General features: G+C 45.9%; 1 protein-coding gene across 1 annotated transcript in view; it reads right to left on the bottom strand.

Annotated features, from left to right (window-relative positions):
• The window catches only part of pcp4 (Purkinje cell protein 4), a 102,700-nt gene extending 81,968 nt beyond the window's left edge, over positions 1-20,732 (bottom strand). The window contains exon 1 of the mRNA XM_033032508.1: positions 20,561-20,732. Within this exon, the coding sequence (XP_032888399.1) occupies positions 20,561-20,569 (9 nt within the window). The 5' untranslated portion in view covers positions 20,570-20,732. The remainder of the gene's footprint in view (positions 1-20,560) is intronic.
• Positions 20,733-21,044: the final 312 nt, after the last annotated feature.

Below are 21,044 nucleotides of genomic sequence, written 5' to 3'. Positions count from 1 at the left end.
CTATCCTTGATCGGACTTTGTTGGCTTAACCTTGCACTAAACACTATTCCCTTATCTTGTATCTATACATTGTAAATGTCTCGATTGTAATCATGTATTGTCTTTCTGCTGACTGGATAGCGCGCAGCAAAAAAATTTCACTGTACCTCGGTACATGTGACAATAAACTGAACTGAACAGGACATCTGTGGGGGTAATGGGCGCCAGGGGTTCCCATTGGGGTTCTTCGAGCACCTGGTGTTTTACTCAAGATTCCAGCATTTGCAGTTCCTTGTGCCTCCTTTTATAATCTATTCCAATTTATTTACAGCCAACATCATTGTTTGTACAATCAGCAGCCTATCCCTATTTTGGCAGCCAAACTTATCTCCAATTGTTGGTCTATTTTCCAGGAATTAAGGAAGCACTTATTTAAGGTAGTATTGAATAAATTCTATCTGGCCTCCTTTCTTAACAAATTACACCATTGTAAGTATTACTGTGAACATCTAACTGCAGTCAAAGCCCTCAGTTCACCACGCCTTGCACATGTTGAGTCAAGTTCAGCCAAGAGGTCATTGAATGGTAGTCACAAAGTGCTGGAGTAACTCAGCGGGTCAGGCAGCATCTGTGGAGTAAATAAATAGGTGACGTTTCGGGTCGGAAACGTCTTCAGACTGAAGGGTTCCGTCCCAAAAGGTCACCTATTCCTTTTTTTCCAGGGATGCTACCTGACCCGATGAGTTACTCCAGCACTTTGTGTCAAACTTCGGTATAAACCAGCATCTGCAGTTCCTTCCAACAAACAGGTCTCTGAATGTTAAACGATCTAAAATAAAACAAATACAAAGGACAGCTAATAACCACCCCCCCCCCCCCCCCCCACTCCCCCCCCCCCCCCCCCCGAAGGATTTCCCCATCAAAATAAATGGGAAGCCAAGAAACTATCGTCAAAAATAAATAAATCCATCGTGTTCATCATTTCTCTTTACAAAATAGAATCTGCCAATTTTATCTGGTCTAGGCTATATTGGATAATGGTCCCACCAATGTAGTCATTTTCAGATCGGAGCCAATTGGAGATGGATTACACGTGTTAGCTGTGTCAGAGACATCCACATAGTAACTGAAAGAAAAATATCTTATGCTCTCTCTGGGTGAAGTTCGGAGTATAATTTAAATTTTAGCATGACACAAAATTTGCTGGAGTAACTTTGAGAAGCAATAGGTGTTGTTTCAGGTCAAAACCCATCTTCAGATCAGAATTTTTAGTATGTTCAGCTCCATGTCCCGGAAATAAATCTCCTACGGGGAAGGAAATTTCATTCATTCGTAAAGTCATAAAGTCGTAGGAGCAGAATTAGGCCATTCAGCCCATCAAGTCTACTCTGCCATTCAATCAGTGCTGATCTATCTCTCCCTCTCAACCTTATTCTCCTGCCTAATCCCCATAACCCCTGACACAAAGAACAAAGGACATGTGTTATCACATACACCAATTGGTGTAGTGAAATTTGACTTGCCATTTGCAGCACACCAATAAAAATAAGACACAACATTAAAGAATTTAACAATAAACGTAAAAACACCCGTACTAATCAAGAATCTATCAAATTTCACGTTAAAAATACGTTGACTTAATAATAATAATAATAATAATAATGGATGGGATTTATATAGCGCCTTTCTAATACTCAAGGCGCTTTACATCGCATTATTCATTCACTCCTCAGTCACACTCGGTGGTGGTAAGCTACTTCTGTAGCCACAGCTGCCCTGGGGCAGACTGACGGAAGCGTGGCTGCCAATCTGCGCCTACGGCCCCTCCGACCACCACCAGTCACTCACACACATTCACACACAGGCAAAGGTGGGTGAAGTGTCTTGCCCAAGGACACAACGACAGTATGCACTCCAAGCGGGATTCGAACCGGCTACCTTCCGGTTGCCAGCCGAACACTTAGCCCATTGTGCCATCTGTCGATACTTGGCCTCCACAACCTTCTGCGGCAATGAATTCCATAGATTCACCACCCTCTGACTAAAGAAAATCCTCCTCATCTCTTTTCTAAAGGTATGTCCTTTATTTGCCTTCCTTCCCCAGATATATGACTCTGGACACAACAATGTGGTTGATACAGGGATTCAGGGGAAATTAAGGTTTAAATAAATCCAGGCCGTCCCAAGAAAAAACTATTGTTTATGAAAGTTTTTACTATTGGAAGGGAACAAATGCATTGTGTGTGATTTGTCATTGGAATCCAGCCTGCACAGACAATGTGCAGGGAGTAGCTGCAAATGCTGGTTTATACCGAAGATCTGAAGAAGGGTTCAGACCCGAAACGTCACCTATTTATTTTCTCCAGAGATGCTGCCAGACCCTCCAGTATTTTGTGTCTACGGTGGGGTGGCACGGTGGCACAGCGGTAGAGTTGCACCCGGAGACCAGGGTTCGATCCCGACTACGGGTGCTTATCTGTACGGAGTTTGTACGCTCTCCCCGTGACCGCGTGAGTTTTCTCCGAGATCTTTGGTTTCCTCCCACACTCAAAAGACGTACAGGTTTGTAGGTTAATTGGCTTGGTATAAATGTAAAATTGTCCCTAGTGTGTGTATGTGTGTGTGTGTAGGATAGCGTTATTGTGCGGGGACTGTTGGCCGGTGTGAACTCGGTGGGGTGAAGGGACTGTTTCCACACTGTATCTTTAAACTAAACTAAACTATCTTCTGCACACACAATGAATAGATCTCTGTTCCTGCTCTCTATGGGTCTAATGTGGCATAAGTATAAGGTCGTGTCAACCAATTCCAAATGTGCCCTTCCTTAATTTATTATAAACCACATAGATGGCTGATTTGGCTGTGCCAAGGGCAAGTGGAACAATGGAAGATTTGTGCTATCTGTCTCTCAGGTGCTGTGGAAGCGACATGCAAACTTAAATCCACATACTTACTAATTTCCCCTTGCTACAATGCAGTGTAAATGCCTTTAAATCTTAGTACTGATTGATGTATTCAAGAGAGCTCTTAGGGCTAACGGAATCAAGGGATATGGGGAAAAAGCAGGAGCAGGGTACTGATTTGGAATGATCAGCCATGATCATATTGAATGGTGATGCTGGCTCGAAGGGCCGATTGGCCTACTCCAGCACCTATTTTCTATGTTTTTTCCATGCTTCTAATAGGTCAAAACCTCTATTCCCTTTCTTCTCCTCTCTCGGCCTCCTTCCCTCTCCCCCTCTCTCCCCTCCTCTCTCTCTCTCTCTCTCTCTCTTTCTCTCTCAGACATTTGCAACAAAGGCAACACTTTCAATTTGGAAGCTAATGTGCTTGAATCCACCTGTTAATTAATCTTCATTCTAACCAAATTTTGTAATCTAGTTCAGCAGGAATGCAGAATTGGCTGGTGTACAAATTGGAACTGTCCTACTGGTTTAGCAGGAAATACCTTCAGAGACCAAAAGGAGATTGATTCACAGTAGACAAAGATGCCTTCTGTTGATGAGGTACATTAAAAGAACATTCGATGTATGTTTAGCATTTGGCTGTATGCATTATGTGAGAGATTAGTTTATTCAGGCATCACGTTGGGCAACGACACTGTGAACTGTAGGGCCTGTTCCTGTGCTGTACTTCACTGTATTCTATGTTCTAGGGTGAATGCACACAATCATTTTACCCCAGAGTAGGGGAATCACGAGTAGAGGTCATAGGTTTAAAGTGAGCGGGGAAATATTTAATAGGAACCAGATGGACATCTTTTTCACACAGAGGGTGATAGGTATATATGGATCGAGCTGCCAGAGGAAGAACTTGAGGCAGGTACTATAGCAGCATTTAAAAGATATTTGCACAGATACATGGATAGGAAAGGTTTAGAGGGATATAGGCCAAAATGGTGGGCAAATGAGACTAGCTTAGATGGGGCATCTTGGTCAGCATGGTTAGGTTGAGCCGAAGGACCTGTTTCCGAGCTGTAGGGCTCTGACTAGATTTTTTCTGATATTAGCCAGAAAACCACCATTTCATAGTTTTTATGCTGAAATAGGGCAACATGGTGGCACAGCGATAGAGTTGTTGCCTTAAAGTGCCAGGGACCCAGGTTCAATCCTGACTACGGGTGCTGTCTGTACGGAGTTTGTACGTTCTCCCCGTGACCTGCGTGGGTATCCTCCAGGATCTCCGGTTTCCTCCCACACTCCAAAGGCGTACAGGTTGGTAGTGTATAGAATAGTGTAAGTGTGCGGGGATCGCTGGTCGGTGCAGACTCGGTGGGCCGAAGGGCCTGTTAGCGCGCTGTATCTCTAAACTAAACTAAACTCAATGAAACATTCTTTTTTATGATCTCCTCCTTGTACTATTTTGAGAGATACTAAACCCAAGGAAGATAAATAGGTTGCAAACTCCTCAGCTAATAGCTGCAAATGATTTCTAGGTCAACAAGCGTAAAAATGTTCCATTTCACCATTGGGATCATGACCCATGAGTAAGAAATGTTAATCTAAAATAAGATTAATTATCATATCAAGGCATGCATCCGACATTATAATCCAATCTCAGAGTTAAATTGCTAATTTCACTGTACATGCTGTCATCTTGATCAGATCCCAATTTGAGGGAAATATCTGTTTGACGTTTCAGTGCAGGACTGAGAGAGTGCTGAACAACTGCAGGCAGTGCACATTAGACGCGGCATTAAATCACAGAGCTGCCGCCCATCGCAAAAATGTAAAAGAACCCCTGACTAGATGAATGGATAGGAAATGTTTTGAAGGACATGGGCCAAATGCAGATGAATGTGACTAGTTTAGATGGGGCATCTTGGTCAGCATGCATGTTTTCAAGAGAGAGCTAGATTTAGCTCTTAGGGCTAAAGGAATCAAAAGATATGGGGGAAAAGCAGGAACGGGGTACTGATTCTGGATGATCAGCCATGATCATATTGAATGGCCATGCTGGCTCGAAGGGCCGAATGACCTGCTCCTGCACCTATTTTTCTATGTTTCTATGGACCAGTTGGGCCGAAGGACCTGTTTCAAAAGAGATCAGGAGTTCACTCTCATCAGGGACAGTTTCTTCCCAGCTTTTTTCAGGCTACCGAACCATCGAACCTACAGCTCAGAGGGCGTTCCTGAGCTACTGTCTACCTCACTGGTGACTCTCGGACTATCTTTGATCAGACTTTAGACAAAATTGCTGGAGAAACTCAGCTGGGGTGCGGCAGCATCTATGGAGCGAAGGAAATAGGCAACGTTTCGGGCCGAAACCCTTCAGGGCCCGAAACGTTGCCTATTTCCTTCATTCCATAGATGCTGCCGCACCTACTATCGCTCCATAGATGCTGCCGCACCCACTGAGTTTCTCCAGCAATTTTGTCTACCTTCGATTTTCCAGCATCTGCAGTTCCTTCTTGAACATTTGATCAGACTTTACTGGCTTTATCTTTTACTAAACATTATCCCCCGATCACGTATTTGTGCACTGTGAATGGCTCGATTGTAATCATGTATTGTCTTTCCGCTGACTGGTTAGCATGCAACAAAGGCTTTTCACTGTACCTCGGTTACATGTGAAAAAAAACCGAACTGAACTGAACCGAACGTAGTATCTTCATTAATGTTTATTCCCTGGATAAACATCATGAGAAAGAATACTGCACCCATCATCACAATCTTTTTGGAAGCTTCTTGTACTGACATTTTTCCCCCACATTGGTTCTAAAGAGATTTAGATGGTTTCTGGGGTTATAAAGTAAATGTATGTAAATTCTCCATTTTCATTCTTCCCTTTGTTTACTTTCCACTTAAATAGCCCCCCTCCCTTTCTAATGTAAACATAAATCATTTATAGATTCATAGCTAAGTTTGTGATTTTGAGTTTAGTTTATTGTCACGTGTACTGAGGTACAGTGAAAAACCTTTGTCGTGCGCTAACCAGCCAGCGGAAAGACAGTACATGATTACAGTCGAGTCATCCACCGTGTACAGATACATGGTGAATGAAATAACGTGAGAAACGTCTGTGCCCATGTGTCCCTGGGGACCCTCCGCCCTCCCCTACTCTCCCACAATCAGTCTGAAGAAGGATCCCGACTCAATAGATTGCTTCTCCATGCTCTCCAGAGATACTGCCTGACCCATTGAGTTACTCCAGAACGTTGTGTCTTTGTATAAGTCACAATGTGACTTCTAGACCACCCCCCCCCAAACCAAGGGTTTGAGCAAGTAGCAACAGTGCACGGTGGTACTTAGTTTAGTGTTAGTTTTAGAGATACAGCGTGGAAACAGGCCCTTTGGCCCATCGAGTCCAAGCCAACCAGCGATTCCTGCACATTAACACTATCCTACACACACTAGGGACAATTTACACAAACACCGAGCCGAATTAACCTACAAATCTGCATGCCTTTGGAGAGTGGGAGGAAACCGAAGATCTCGGAGAAAACCCAAGCAGTCACGGGGGAGAACGTACAAACTCCGTACAGACAGCACCTGTAGTCGGGATCGAACCAGAGTCTCTGCCACTGCAAGCGCTGTAAGGCAGCAACTCTACCGCTGCGCCACCGTGCCGTCGAACTGAATCAAGACAGAATTGATTGGAATAATCTCCTCCAATGTTATGATCAACCAAATATCACAGTGGCTCTGACCTTTAAAGATCCAATTTCTTCATTCATAGGCGAGTGTTTCTTTGATCAACGTTTCCCAGATAAAATATCTAGATCAAAAACAGCTTATTCTTTCATCTCACACTTGCCTCTGTGTGAATGACTAAGAAAAGGAACTGCAGATGCTGGTTTACACAAAAAGCTGGAGTAACTCAGCGGGACAGGCAGCATCTCTGGAGAGAAGAAATGGGTGACGTTTCGGGTCGAGACCCTTCTACTATGGGGCATTTGGTTAGGAAAGATTATTAGCAGCTCCAATTTGATTAGTCTGAAGAAGAGTACGACCCGAAACGTCACCTATCCATGTTCTCCAGAGATGCTGCCTGACCGGCTGAGTTACTCCAGCACTCTCCATCCTTTCTTCACGCTTTTATTGAAACTATTCATTTTCTAATCTAACCCCATCTTTGAGGCCCTATTCTCCAGAATTCTTTTTTTTAAGAAGTACAGCATGGAAATAGGCCCTTCGGCCCATTGAGTCCAGACCGACCAGCGATCACCTGTACACTATGTTCTGTTCTATATTTACAGTAGCCAATTAATCTACAGACTTGCACGTCTTTGGAATGTGGGTTGAAATCGGAGCATCCTTGTGTAAAATCGTGGGAGGAATAGATCGGGTAGATGCAGATTCTCTTTAAGATTCTCTTGCCCAGAGTAGGTGAATTGAGGACCAGAGGACATAGGTTTAAGGAGAAGGGAAAAAGATTTAATAGTAATCTGAGGGGTAACATTTCACACAAAGGGTAGTGGGTGTATGGAACAGGCTTCCAGAGGAGGTAGTTGAGGCAGGGACTATCCCATAATTTAAGAAACAGACAGGGACATGGATAGGGTAGGCTTGGAGGGATATGGACCAAACGCAGATTAGTGTAGCTGGGACATGTTGGCCGGTGTGGGCAAGTGGGGTTGTAAGGCCTGTTTCCACACTCGATGACTCCATGACACACGGAGAAAAAACCCACCCGATCCCAGACAGCGCCCATAGGCAAGATCACACCCGAGTCTCCGGGCACTGTAAGGCAGCAACTCTGCTACTTTGCCACCCTGCCGCCTTTACATAAAACACCCCAGCTCTCTCCCGTTTAAGACTCTTAACGGAAAATCTATCAGCCACGTGCTGCAATAACTCCTTGTGTGACTTTAAGATAAATCCTGTTTGACAAAGCTGCTACGAAGTGCCTTGGGACATTTTAATATCTTCAAGGTGCTTTGGAGATGTAAATGACTGATGCTAAATTTACATTTATGGAACAGGCATCAGCTCTTCTGGGAAAGTCGAATGAATCTGGTTATTTGAATGAAGTCGTGCCACATGGTGTCACACAGCACGGAAACAGGCTCCTCAGCCCAACGGGTCCGCACCAACCTTCAAGCATCCATTTTACATTAATCCCATTTCAATTCCCCCTCATTCCCCTCAACTCTTCACAGATTATATCATTCACCTACAAAGCACAGTAAATTAAAAGTGGTCAATTAATCTGCCAAGATGAGCATCTTTGGTAATGCAGAAGGAAACTGCATGAAAATCAAAGAACCAGAGGACAAAGCTTTAAGGTGAGAGGGGACAGATTTAATAGTGAACCCGAGGGGCAATTATTTGGTGCGTATAAGGAATGAGCTGCCTGAGGAGGTCGTTGAGGCAGGTGCAATAACAACATTTAACAGATACTTGGAGAGGTGCATGGCTAGGAAAGGTTTAGAGGGATATGGGTCAAATACAAGCAAATGGGCGACACGGTGGCGTAGCGGTAGAGTTGCTGCCTTACAACGCTTACTGTGTCAGAGACCCAGGTTCGATCCCGACTACGGGTGCAGTCTGTATGAAATTTGTACGTTCTCCCCATGACCTGCGTTGGTTTCCTCCGAGATCTTCGGTTTCCTCCCACACTCCAAAGACGTACAGGTTTGTAGGTTAATTAGCCTGATAGATCTCGCAGAAAACCTGATATACATACAGTAAGTGTAAATTGCCCCTACTGTACGTAGGATAGTGTTAAAGTGCGGGGATCGCTGGTCAGCGAGTACTCGGTGGGCCGAAGGTCCTGTTTCCGCGCTGTATCTCTAAACTGAAGTAAACTAAACTACAATGAGTGTGTAAGAAGGAACTGCAAATGCTGGTTTAAACTGAAGATAGACACAAAAAGCTGGAGTAACTCAGCGGGACAGGCAGCATCTCTGGAGAGAAGGAATGGGTGCCGTTTCGGGTCGAGACCCTTCTCCAGACTGGCTATGGATAAGGTAAACTAAAATGGGATTAATTTAAATGGGGCATGTTGGTCGGCGAGGGTACGTTGGGCCGAATGGCCTGTTTCAATGCTGTATGACTCCATCTCTATCCCTCTCTATCACGCAGTTGCAGGCAGAACATGCAAACTCCACACAGACTGCACCAGAGTCAGGTTTGAGCCCGAGTCACAGAAGCAATGAGACATCAGCTCTGCTAGCTGTGCTCCTATGCCATCTTGTGTGCATGGAAATCCCAGCTCAAAATTACCAATGTAAAACTACATTTTTGCATTTAAATGAGATTTCTCTGTAATAGAAAAGTCCCGAGATGTGACGTTGTTATCAGAGAAACCTGGCACTGAGCCACATAAGGAGATACTGGAACGGGCAATCAAAAACTCGTTTCATTTTTAGTTTAGTGATATAGCACTGAATCAGGCCCTTCGGACCACCGAGTCCACACCGACCAGCGATCTCCATACATTAACACTATCCTACACACAATAGGGACAATTTGACATTTATACCAAGCCAATTAACCTGCAAACCTGTATACCTTTGGAGTGTGGGAGGAAACCGAAGATCTCGCAGAAAACCCACGTGGTCACGGGGGTGGGGGATGTACAACTCAATACAGACAAGCATCCATAGTCAGCATCGAACCGGCGTCTCTGGTGCTGTAAGTGCTGTACGTCAGCAACTCTACCGCTGCGCCACCGTGCCACCCCCTGTTCTAAAATGTTAGTTTAAATGAGCATCTTAAAGGAGGAACACGAGCGAGGGAAGTAAAGAGGTTTATGAATGGAATTCCAGAGAAGGCAATGAAGGCATTGGAGCCAAGGGTGGGGCCAATATGAACTCCAGGATGTGTACGAAGGAACTGCAGAGGCTTGTTTACATCGAAGATAGACACTGAATGCTGGCGTAACTCAGCAGGACAGGCAGCATCTCTGGAGAGAAGGAAGGGGTGACGTTTCAGGTCGAGACCCTTCCTCGAACTGAATGGACTCCTGTAGGTCAGAATAAGAAGAAACTCCACCCAAGTTGCTAGGAGAAATTCATTTGCAGAGCCAGTGCGGGAGCATCCTACGTGGTATCCCACTCAAGGGCCTGAGCTGTAGGGAGAGGTTGAGCAGGCTGGGTCTTTATTCCTTGGAGCGTAGGAGGATGAGCGGTGATCTTACAGAGGTGTACAAAATCATGAGAGGAATAGATCGGGTGGAGGCTCAGGGTCTCTCGCCCAGAGTAGGGGAATCGAGAACCAGAGGAAATAGGTTTAAGGTGAGGGGGGGAAAGATTTAATGGGAACCTGAGGCGTAACGTTTTTACACAAACGGTGGTGTGTGTATGGAACGAGCTGCTGGAGGAGGTAGTTGAGGAAGGTACTATCGTAATCTTTAAGAAACATTTAGGCAGGCAAATGGATAGGGTTGGTTGAGACAACTATGGGCCAAAAGCAGGCAAGCGTGACTAGTGTAAACGGGGCATGTTGGTTAGCATAGGCCAGTTGGGCCAAATGGCCTGTTTCAACACTGTATGGTTCTATAACTCTCTACCTACCCCTAGATCGCCTTTGCCTAGATCGCCTTTGGAATCACCCCCAATGATAAAGATGTGATAAAGACAGTTTTGGTCTCCTAATCTGAGGAAAGACATTCTTGCCATAGAGGGAGTACAGAGAAGGTTCACCAGACTGATTCCTGGGATGTCAGGACTTTCATATGAAGAAAGACTGGATAGACTCGCCTTGTACTCGCTAGAATTTAGAAGATTGAGGGGGGATCTTATAGAAATTTACAAAATTCTTAGGGTGTTGGACAGGCTAGATGCAGGAAGATTGTTCCCAATGTTGGGGAAGTCCAGAACACGGGGTCACAGTTTAAGGATGAGGGGGAAATCTTTTAGGACCGAGATGAGAAAAACATTTTTCACACAGAGAGTGGTGAATCTCTGGAATTCTCTGCCACAGAAGGTAGTTGAGGCCAGTTAATTGGCTATATTTAAGAGGGAGTTAGATGTGGCCCTTGTGGCTAAAGGGATCAGGGGGTATGGAGAGAAGGCAGGTACAGGATACTGAGTTGGATGATCAGCCATGATCATATTGTATGGTGGTTCAAGCTCGAAGGGCCGAATGGCCTACTCCTGCACCTATTTTCTATGTTTCTATGTCAGGTAGATGAGACTAGACTATCTTGGCGTAATGTTTGGCGCAGGTGTTGTGGGCCGAAGGGCCTGTTCCTGTGCTGTACGTTTCGATGTTCTGCGTTGTATAACTCAATGAATCTAGAGTTTCTGCCATCTCATCTCACCCCCGCTGCAATCGCAACCCTTCTCACACCAAGAGATCTCGTTACTTCTCGCCATTGGATAACCAACGGCACTGAGGCTCAATTGCTTTGGTTGCGACGTTACGGGGGATGTGAGAGAACCATAAATGCATTTAGAAAAAATAACAATCTCCTTAATGTGGCCTGTCATCACCACAGTGACAGCTGCCTTGAACCATATCACATTTAAAGTAAACCCCGAGGAAGAGGCCAAACAGCAAGAACGACCCAAACTGAGTCGCAACTAAAACAAACAATAATAATCAGTTTCCCCCTCTCCCCTGACTCTCAGTCTGATGAAGGGTCTCCAGGGATGCTGCCTGACCTGCTGAGTTACTGCAACATTCTATGTCTGTCTTCGGTGTAGCCCAGCATCTGCAGTTCCGACCTGCGCAAATGATGGGCCGAGTGCAGGAATAAAACTGCACTCACCTCAAGCGTTACCCGGCTGAATGATTGCAGGATATCTTCCTGCACCCTCCTCTCAGCCCGTTCCTTCAAAGTACAGTTAGAACAAGCGGAAAGACACAAAACGCTGGAGTTACTCCAGCATCCCTGGAGAACATGGATAGGTGGCGTTTCGGGTCGGGACCCTTCGTCATTCTGAGACCACACCTGGAGTATTGCGTACAGTTTTGGTCTCCAAAACTGAGGAAGGACATTATTGCCATAGAGGGAGTGCAGAGAAGGTTCACCAGACTGATTCCTGGGATGTCAGGACTGTCTTATGAAGAAAGACTGGATAGACTTGGTTTGTACTCGCTAGAATTTAGGAGATTGAGAGGGGATCTTATAGAAACTTACAAAATTCTTAAGGGGTTGGACAGGCTAGATGCAGGAAGATTGCTCCCGGTGTTGGGGAAGTCCAGGACAAGGGGTCACAGCTTAAGGATAAGGGGGAAATCCTTTAAAACCGAGATGAGAAGAACTTTTTTCACACAGAGAGTGGTGAATCTCTGGAACTCCCTGCCACAGAGGGTAGTCGAGGCCAGTTCATTGGCTATATTTAAGAGGGAGTTAGATGTGGCCCTTGTGGCTAAGGGGATCAGAGGGTATGGAGAGAAGGCAGGTACGGGATACTGAGTTGGATGATCAGCCATGATCATATTGAATGGCGGTGCAGGCTCGAAGGGCCGAATGGCCTACTCCTGCACCTAATTTCTATGTTTCTATGTTTCTATGCTGCCTGACCGGCTGAGTTGGTCCAGCATTTTGCAATTTTCCTTGGTAAACCAGCATCTGCAGTTCCTTGTAATAAATTTATGATAATGGCTGTTCAATCACTTACTGCAAGGTTTCTTCTGCCTTACATGGGGTGGCGCAGTGGAACAGCAGCGGAGTTGCTGCCTTATAGCGCCAGATTCAATCCTGACTATGGGTGCTGTCTATGTGGAGTTTGTCCGTTCTCCCTGTGACCGCGTGGGTTTCCCCAGGTGCTCTGAGGTTTCCTTCCACGCTCCAAAGATGTGCCGGTAGGTCAACAGGCTTCTGTAAATTCCCCCTGGTATGTAGGACATGGACATTGTGGGCCGATGGGCATGTTTCCATAATGGCAGGTTCAGCGAATCTCCTCTGCTTGCCCAGGCTCCATATCCCTCAACATCTCGCATATCCATGTGCCTATCTGAAAGCCGCTTAAATGACCCAATTGTATCTTTTTCCCTACCATTCCTGGCAGCTCATTCCAGACACCCATGAGTAAAAAAACTTGCCCCTCACATCTGCTTTATACATTTCCCCCTCACACCTTAAAGCTGTGCTCATCCTTCATTGACGTTTCCACCTTGGGACAAAGATTCTGACTGTCTACCTTATCTATGCTTCATAATTTAATCTACTTGTAACAGGTCTCCTCCCCGCCTCCAACAATCCGTATAAAATAATTGGATATTGTCCAACCTCTATAGCTAATGTCCTCTAATCTAGGCAGCATTTTCCCTAGCCTGGATAGACACAAAATGCTGGAGTAACTCAGCAGGTCAGGCAGCATCTGTGGAGAAAAGGAACAGGTGACGTTTCGGGTCGAGACCTTTCATGAAGGTTCTCGACCCAAAACTGTCACCTATTCCTTTTCTCCACAGATGCTGCCTGACCCACTGAGTTACTCCAGCATTTCTTTGGTGTAAACCAGCATCTGCAGTTCCTTCTTACGCATTTATCCCAGCTTATCTTTGTCTACAGCCATCCATCAACAGACTTGTATAAAGCCGGTAGTTTAGGGATTTGGCCCTGTGAAAAAAAAATTGCCCGCATGTTCCCAACATTACGGGTTAAAGGCACTTGGAATTTGTGGAGATTTTAATTTAAATTCGTGGAAAGTTTTATTTAAATGGCATCCTGTTTTCTGGAGCTGCAAGGAAGAGGCACTGACTGCCGCATGACCAGCTGTGTGGCACGGCGATGCAGCGGTTAGTGCTGCTGTCTCACGGCTCCAGCAAACTGGGCTCGATCCTCACCTCAGGTGTTGTGTGAGTGTGTGGTACACTCACGCGGTGTTGTGTGTGTGTGTGGTACACTCACGCGGTGTTGTGTGAGTGTGTGGTACACTCACGCTCTCCCTGTGACTGCGTGGGATTTCCTCTTTCCTCCCACATCCCAAAAATAGGCTGGTACCTGAACCAGCTACAGTAAACCACCAGGCAGTGTAAGTAAATGACATAGAAACATAGAAAAATAAGTGCAGGAGTAGGCCATTCGGCCCTTCGAGCCAGCACCGCCATTTCCATATGATCATGGCTGATCATCTAAAATCAGGACCCCGTTTTTGCTTCCTCCCACAAATCCCTTGATTCCATTAGACAAAAGAGTTAAATCTAAGCTGTTAATTGGCTTGGTGTAAATGTAAAACCGTCCCTAGTGTGTGTAGGGTAGTGTTAGTGTGCAAGGATGGCTGGTCGGTGCGGACTCGGTGGGCCGAAGGGCCTGTTTCCGTGCTGTATTTCTAAACTAAACTAAACTAAAACATAGAATACTGCAGTGGGCAGGCCCTATACATCCTCTCAGACACCAAGGGGGAGGGGGGGGGGGGGGGGTCACAGAATCGTTTCTAATCATAAGATGAAAGAATGGGTCGCCTGGGGCTTATATTCACTGAAATTTAGAAGAATGAAAGGGGATCTTATAGAAACATATACAATTCTTAAGTGATTGGACAGGCTCAATGCAGGGAAAAATTATGTTCCCCATGTTGGGGGAGTCCAGAACCAGGGGTCACAGTTTAAGAATAAGGGGTAGGCCATTTAGGACTGAGATGAGTAAAAACTTTTTCAGCCAGAAATAGACAATAGACAACAGACAATATGTGCAGGAGTAGACCATTCGGCCCTTCGAGCCAGCACTGCCATTCAATGTGATCATGGCTGAAGAAGTTGCGAATCTATGGGATTCTCTCCCACAGAAGGCAGTGGGGGCCAATTCACTGGATGTATTCATGAGAGTTAGGTACAGCTCTTTGGACTAACGGAATCAAGGAGTGTGGGGAGAAAGGGATGAACAGGGTACTGAATCTGGATGATCAAACATGGTCATAATGAATGGCGTTGCTGGCTCGAAGGGCCGAATGGCCTACTCCTGCACCTAATTTTTATGTTTCTCTGTAATCAATAGTTAATGTTTGAAATATCAAGTCCAGAGGACTGACATCCATCAGAGGGCTCATTTACATCATCATTCCCAATCCCTCCATTCATTAGAAACCTTCCAGCTCCCTCTCATTATTCTCCGAATCTATCTTTTGCCCTGGCAGCGAATATTATTCCCTGTCTTTTCTACTAAACACTAATTAAGCAACAATTCTCTGATATCCCGCAGTGCCCTGCAACAACTGAAATATTTACAGATTATAAATGTTTAATTTCCGTGACCATCTGTTGGATATGTTTTGAGTTGCTGCATTTTGCACGCACTGGTTTTACTGTAGATCTCTCTCTCATGCCTGCCTGCTCTTTTTCCTCTCCTCTCCCTTTCTTTCTGTTTTGTACTTATTCGTCTTACCCTCCCCTCCTTCTCTCCTCTTTATCTGTGTGACCCCTCACTTCTGCTTCACTCGTCTCCACCCCCCCCTCCTCCCATCCCCCACCACATCCCTTCCCCATCCCCCACCACGTCCCATGCTTTCTTGACTCATAGAGTCTAATGCCCCTGTCCCACTTAGGAAACCTGAACGGAAACCTCTGGAGACTTTGCGCCCCACCCAAGGTTTCCGTGCGGTTCCCGGAGGTTTTTGTCAGTCTCCCTACCTGCTTCCACTACCTGCAACCTCCGGCAACCACCTGCAACCTCCGGGAACCGCACGGAAACCTTGGGTGGGGCGCAAAGTCTCCAGAGGTTTCCGTTCAGGTTTCCTAAGTGGGACAGGGGCATTAGAGGCATACAGCGTGGAAATTGGCCCCACGGCCCAACTTGCCCACACCGACCAACAGGTCCCATCTACACTCATCCCACCTGCCTGCGTTCGGCCCATATCCTGCCAAACCTGTCCTATCCATGTACCTGTCTAATTGTTTCTTAAGCGTTGCAATAGTCCCTGCCTTAACTGCCTCCTCTGGCAGCTCGTTCCATACACCTACCACCCTTTGTGTGAAAATGTTACCCCTCACATCCCTATTAAATCTTTCCCCCTTCACATTAAACCCATGTCTTCTGGTTCTCGATTCCCCTACTCTGAGCAAAAGACTCTGTGCGTCCACCAGAACTATTCCTCTCTTGAGTCCGGTGGCACGGTGGTGCAGCCGTAGAGCTACTGCCTTACAGCGCCATTGTCTCGGGTTGAATTCTGACTACGGGTGCTTGTCTGTAGGGAGTTTGTGCGTTCTACCTGTGACCTGCGTGGGTTTTCTCTGGGATCTCCGGTTTCTTCCCGTACTCCAAAGACGTACAGGTTTGTAAGTTAATTGGCTTGGTATAATTGTAAATTGTTCCTAGTGTGTAGGATAGCGTTAGTGTGTGGGGATCGTTGGTCAGCACGGACCCGGTGGGCCGAAGGGCCTGTTTTCGCGCTGTATCGCTGAACAAAAAAGAATGAAAGATACCCCTCTGTACTATGGAACCACATTGATGTTGTAAATATAAAAGCAACAAAGAGACTGAAGAAGGGCCTCGACCCGAAACATCACCCATTCCTTCTCTCCAGAGATGCTGCCTATCCCGCTGAGTTACTCCAGCATTTTGAGTCTATCTGAAGCAATAAAGGGCATCGGGTCAGATCACATCCTCCATCCAACTGACATGGCGTTCAGCTCTGAAATTCTGCACCTCTCTTCCACTCTACTTTGGCTACCTCTGGTTACAGACCTTTCCCCTTTGACTAAGTCTAGTTGCTGATGCAAAAGTGGGCGGTTTTGCAGATAGTGAATATGGTTGGGAAAAATTGCAGCAGGATCTTGATCGAATGGCCAGGTGGGCTGATGGAATTTAATACAGAGAAATATGAGGTGTTGCATTTTGGGATGTCTAACAAGGACATCTAATTAGTACCTTCGGCCCTACACAGTGAATGGTGGGCCTCTGGGGGAGTGTTGTAGAGCAGAGGGATCTAGGAGTGCAGGTGCATGGTTCCTTGAAGGTCAAGTCGCAGGTAGATCAGGTGGTCAAAAAGGCTTTTGGCACATGGGCCTTCATCAGTTTGAGTATTGAATATTAGGGATAGGACGTTTGGAGGGATATGGACCAAACGCAGGCAGGTGGGACTAGTGTAGCTGGGACATGTTGGCCGGTGTGGGCAAGTTGGGCTGAAGGGCCTGTTTCCACACTGTATCACTCGATGACTCTAAGTCCTTGGTCGCTGTTCCTAATGTGTGAAAAATGCACTCGAGTTTGAGTTTGAGTTTATTTTATTTCTCTCGTGTACTGAGGTAGAGCAAAAAGCTTTTGTTGATGCTAACCAGCGGAAATGCAACACATGATTACAATCGAGCCATCCACAGATACATGATAAAGGGAATAACACGAATAACGTCTAGTGCAAGATAAAGCCAGTAAAGTCCAATTAAAGATAGTCCCAGGGTCTCCCATGAGGTAGATAGTAGTTCAGGCCGGCTCTCTAGCTGTTGGTAGGATGGTTCAGTTGCCTGATAACCGCTGGGAAGAAACTAGTTATCAGGCAACTGAACCATACTAACTACTAGGCCAGTCTTTAACATCTCAATCAAGATTTATCATCTATAAAGTGCCTCACAATTGTGGCCTCGCATCCACCAATTTAGCTCTTCCAATCCTCCCCCACCCCAATCCATCCATCATTTTCCAGGTCACAAACTCTCATATGGACAAGGGAGAGATCAAGTCAAGTCAAGTCAAGTGAGTTTATTGTCATGTGTCCCTGATAGGACAATGAAACTCTTGCTTTGCTTCAGCAAGGTTAGAAACATAGAAACATAGGAAGTAGGTGCAGGAGTAGGCCATTCAATATGATCATGGCTGATCATCCAGAATCAGTACCCCGTTCCTGGATTTCCCTGTAAGAACCTCCGTGTGGAGACGCAAGAGACTGCAGATGCTGAAATCCAAAGTGAACAAAAAAAACTGCTGGAGTTACTCGGTGAACCTTCTGAACCTTCTGAATTTTGTAGTCGGCAGGGCAGTACTCTGCATATCGCCAACTTGGACAATTTTACATTTTTATCAAGCCAATTAACCTCCAAACCTGTATGTCTTTGGAGTGTGGGAGGAAACTGAAGATCTCGGAGAAAGCCCACACAGATCACTGGGAGAATGTACAAACTCCGTACAGACAGCACCCATAGTCGGGATCGAACCCGGGTCTCTGGCGCTGCATTTTGCTGTAATGCAGCAACTCTACCGCTGTGTCACCGTAACCGGGAATCAGGCAACATCTGTGCAGGTAACTCTTCAGTCCGGGCGTACTAGGAGGAGATTTTATAGTGGAGCAGTAAAATGGAGGCGCAAGATCACTGGGAGAATGTACAAACTCCGTACAGACAGCACCCATAGTCGGGATCGAACCCGGGTCTCTGGCGCTATTCCTGCACACTCTGCTCATCACGGATGTTCTTAGTAGGTACGACAATAATTTACTGGACTGTGTGTAAGGAAATAATGTCACTGTCCAGTTGCACGTGTGACAATAAGAGTCACATAAGGGTCTGAATGAGGGTCCCGGCCTGAAATGTCGCCTGTCCATTCATTACCCTCTAGAGCTGCTACCTGGCCCACTGAGTGCATAAGTTCATTAGTGATAGGAGTTTGTCTATCAAACGCCCAGGAGTTGGTACGTTCTACCCGTGACCTGCGTGGGTTTTCTCCGAGATCTTCGGCTTCCTCCCACACTCCAAAGGCCGTACGGGTTTGTAGGTTATTGTTTAAGAAAGAACTGCAGGTTCTGGAAAATCGAAGGTACACAAAAATGCTGGAGAAAATCAGCGGGTGCAGCAGCATCTATGGAGCGAAGGAAATAGGCAACGTTTCGGGCCGAAACCAATTGTCTTGGTATGAATGTAAACTTGTCCCTAGTGTGTGTAGGGTAGTGTTGATGTGCGGGGGGTCGCTAGTTGGTGGGCAGAAGGGCCTGTTTCCACGCTGTATCTCTAAACTAAACCAAACTAAACTAAGGCCATTCGGCCCATCAAGTCTACTCCACCATTCAATCATGGCTGATCTATCTCTCCTACCTAATCCAATTCTCCCCATAGCCCCTGACTAGTCAATTCCTCCGGCGGTTTAATGTTTTCTTTACCGCTTAGGAACCCCAGAGCTGGAATCACATTGTTAACTTTAGTGAATCCCGTCTAAATGGATTCCCCTTCATCTCAAACAGTGAATGCTCGCGAACCTCATCGGCATTTCTTTTTTTTGTAAACTGGATTTGTCTCGACTCGGATGAAAGTAAGGGAAGCCACCACCAATCTAGGTTATAGTGATCTATTATTCATCACAGATTCATCACAGCAAGGCATTAACTCCACTGCTTCAGCGGCAGGCAGACACAAGCTGACAGTGCATGGAGTGAAGAGAAAGCACATTTCAAACGATGAGAAATCAAGGTCCACACACAGCTTGTCTCCCGCACTACAGCGGGGGGAAAACTGTACCACTCATAGAGCAAACAGCTTGTCTTTATCAAGGCTACGTCTTATGGAAGCTTGAGCGATGTCTGTTTTTTTTTCTTCTTAGTTCAGCGAACAGGAATAGAAACGAAATGACAGAGAGCAGAATTCATTGTAAGCAAAGCATTGTTAGAATATTATGAGCATCCACATTTCTGATCCGCTGCCAACATTTCTGAGCACACTGGGTCCTGGATAGAGATTTTTACAAGTGCACTCGACTCTATTCACTGTACATATATGGTCCTCCTCCTGTTTATGAGTATTTCTACCCTCTTAATGTCAGTTTTCCTTTTCTCTGTACATTTGACCTTGCGCTGCATTAACGCCCGTGTTTGTCTTCTTCCTTGCTTTTGGAGCTAGTAGACTTGTATGTTAGTGCTTCTCTCCTCTGTATTTTCCCACTGCTTCTCTCCTTCATCCCCCCCCCCCCCCCCTCCTGCTTTCCCCACCCCATATACACACACACACACACACACACACACACACACACACACACACACACATGTTCTCCTCACTCTCTCCCATGCTGAGAGTATCCTCTCTGCGATTCTCTTGATCTCAGCCCCTCTCTGCTTTTCTTCCTCTCGCCCCTTCATCCCACCTTCCTTTATTTTTTTCATCGCTTATCGCACTCTTTCTTCTCGCTCGATCCCCAATCCAGTGCCCGCAGCCCAAACCCCTCAGCTCAATCCCCTTTCTTGCTACTAGACTCGAGCACTCTCCTCTTAAAAGACGCTGACACCTCCCGGACATCCGCATTGTGCCTTTAAAAAAACTCCACGGAGTAAAATTCCTCACAATCCCCTTAAACGAGTGACCACAGATATTAACACTTTAACGCCCTGGTTAAAACAAAACCGAAGTCGCGGTACAGTTTGAACATGAACCAGAAAGGAAGTAGACGAACAATTAAATTAACCCATGTCAACTAAAATGAAAGCAGAACAAACTGGAAATTAGCAACAGGTCCCTGAGTGTATGAGAGGAGGTGAATGTTCAAACATTGTCTCTCCCCCAACTGGGCTCTCAGTTTTGAAACTAAAGCCTTATTTATTGTTTACCCTTTATTTGAAATGTGACAGACCACGTTTCACTTGCGCTGGTTTCCCTTCGAAAACACTTTAATTATTCACATTAATTTTTTTTTAAAACAATCGTTAAAATCCAAATCTAACCCGCGCAGAGAGAACTTATGAAGCTGCGAAAGGAGGAAAGCACAATTAAATAAGCTACTCATGCACAGAAATAAAAAAAAACATCCTTCTCGCCGTTTTACTACAAAGACTCACCTCGCTCATGATCAGACTGCCAAGTCTCTGTCTGTGATGTGCTTTTTATTTGGTTGCTTTCTCTCTTCGGGGTATGTTGAGGAACACAGTCTGTTGGCTCAGCAACCCAGCTCTCTGCACTGCCGATCTCTGTCAGAAGATCCTTTTAAACTCAGGCAGAACCTAATGTCATCACACTTTCTGGAGGGAGCCAATGGAAACGGCCGCTGTAAACTTCAGCTGCCCTGTCTCACTGCCACACTCTCATGCCACCCAGTGTTTCAAATATTAATGCAACCCTTCGCAGTGCTAACTCCAGGGTCTAACCCATCCCTCCCTCCCTCCCTCATGCGCTCGCTGCTTTTGAAAAGGTCCCCTGCGTCTCTGCAATAGGTTTAATCGGGAAGCATCACGGTCTGGTTTGGGAACAGCTCCATCCGAGACATTGCAGCGAATTGTGGACCAGGCCCAGACCACCACGCAAAACCAACCTCCCCTCCAATGG

Source organism: Amblyraja radiata, chromosome 14, assembly GCF_010909765.2.
Source record: "Amblyraja radiata isolate CabotCenter1 chromosome 14, sAmbRad1.1.pri, whole genome shotgun sequence".
Taxonomy (NCBI): domain Eukaryota; kingdom Metazoa; phylum Chordata; class Chondrichthyes; order Rajiformes; family Rajidae; genus Amblyraja; species Amblyraja radiata.
This window is presented reverse-complemented; position numbering and strand designations above follow the sequence as displayed.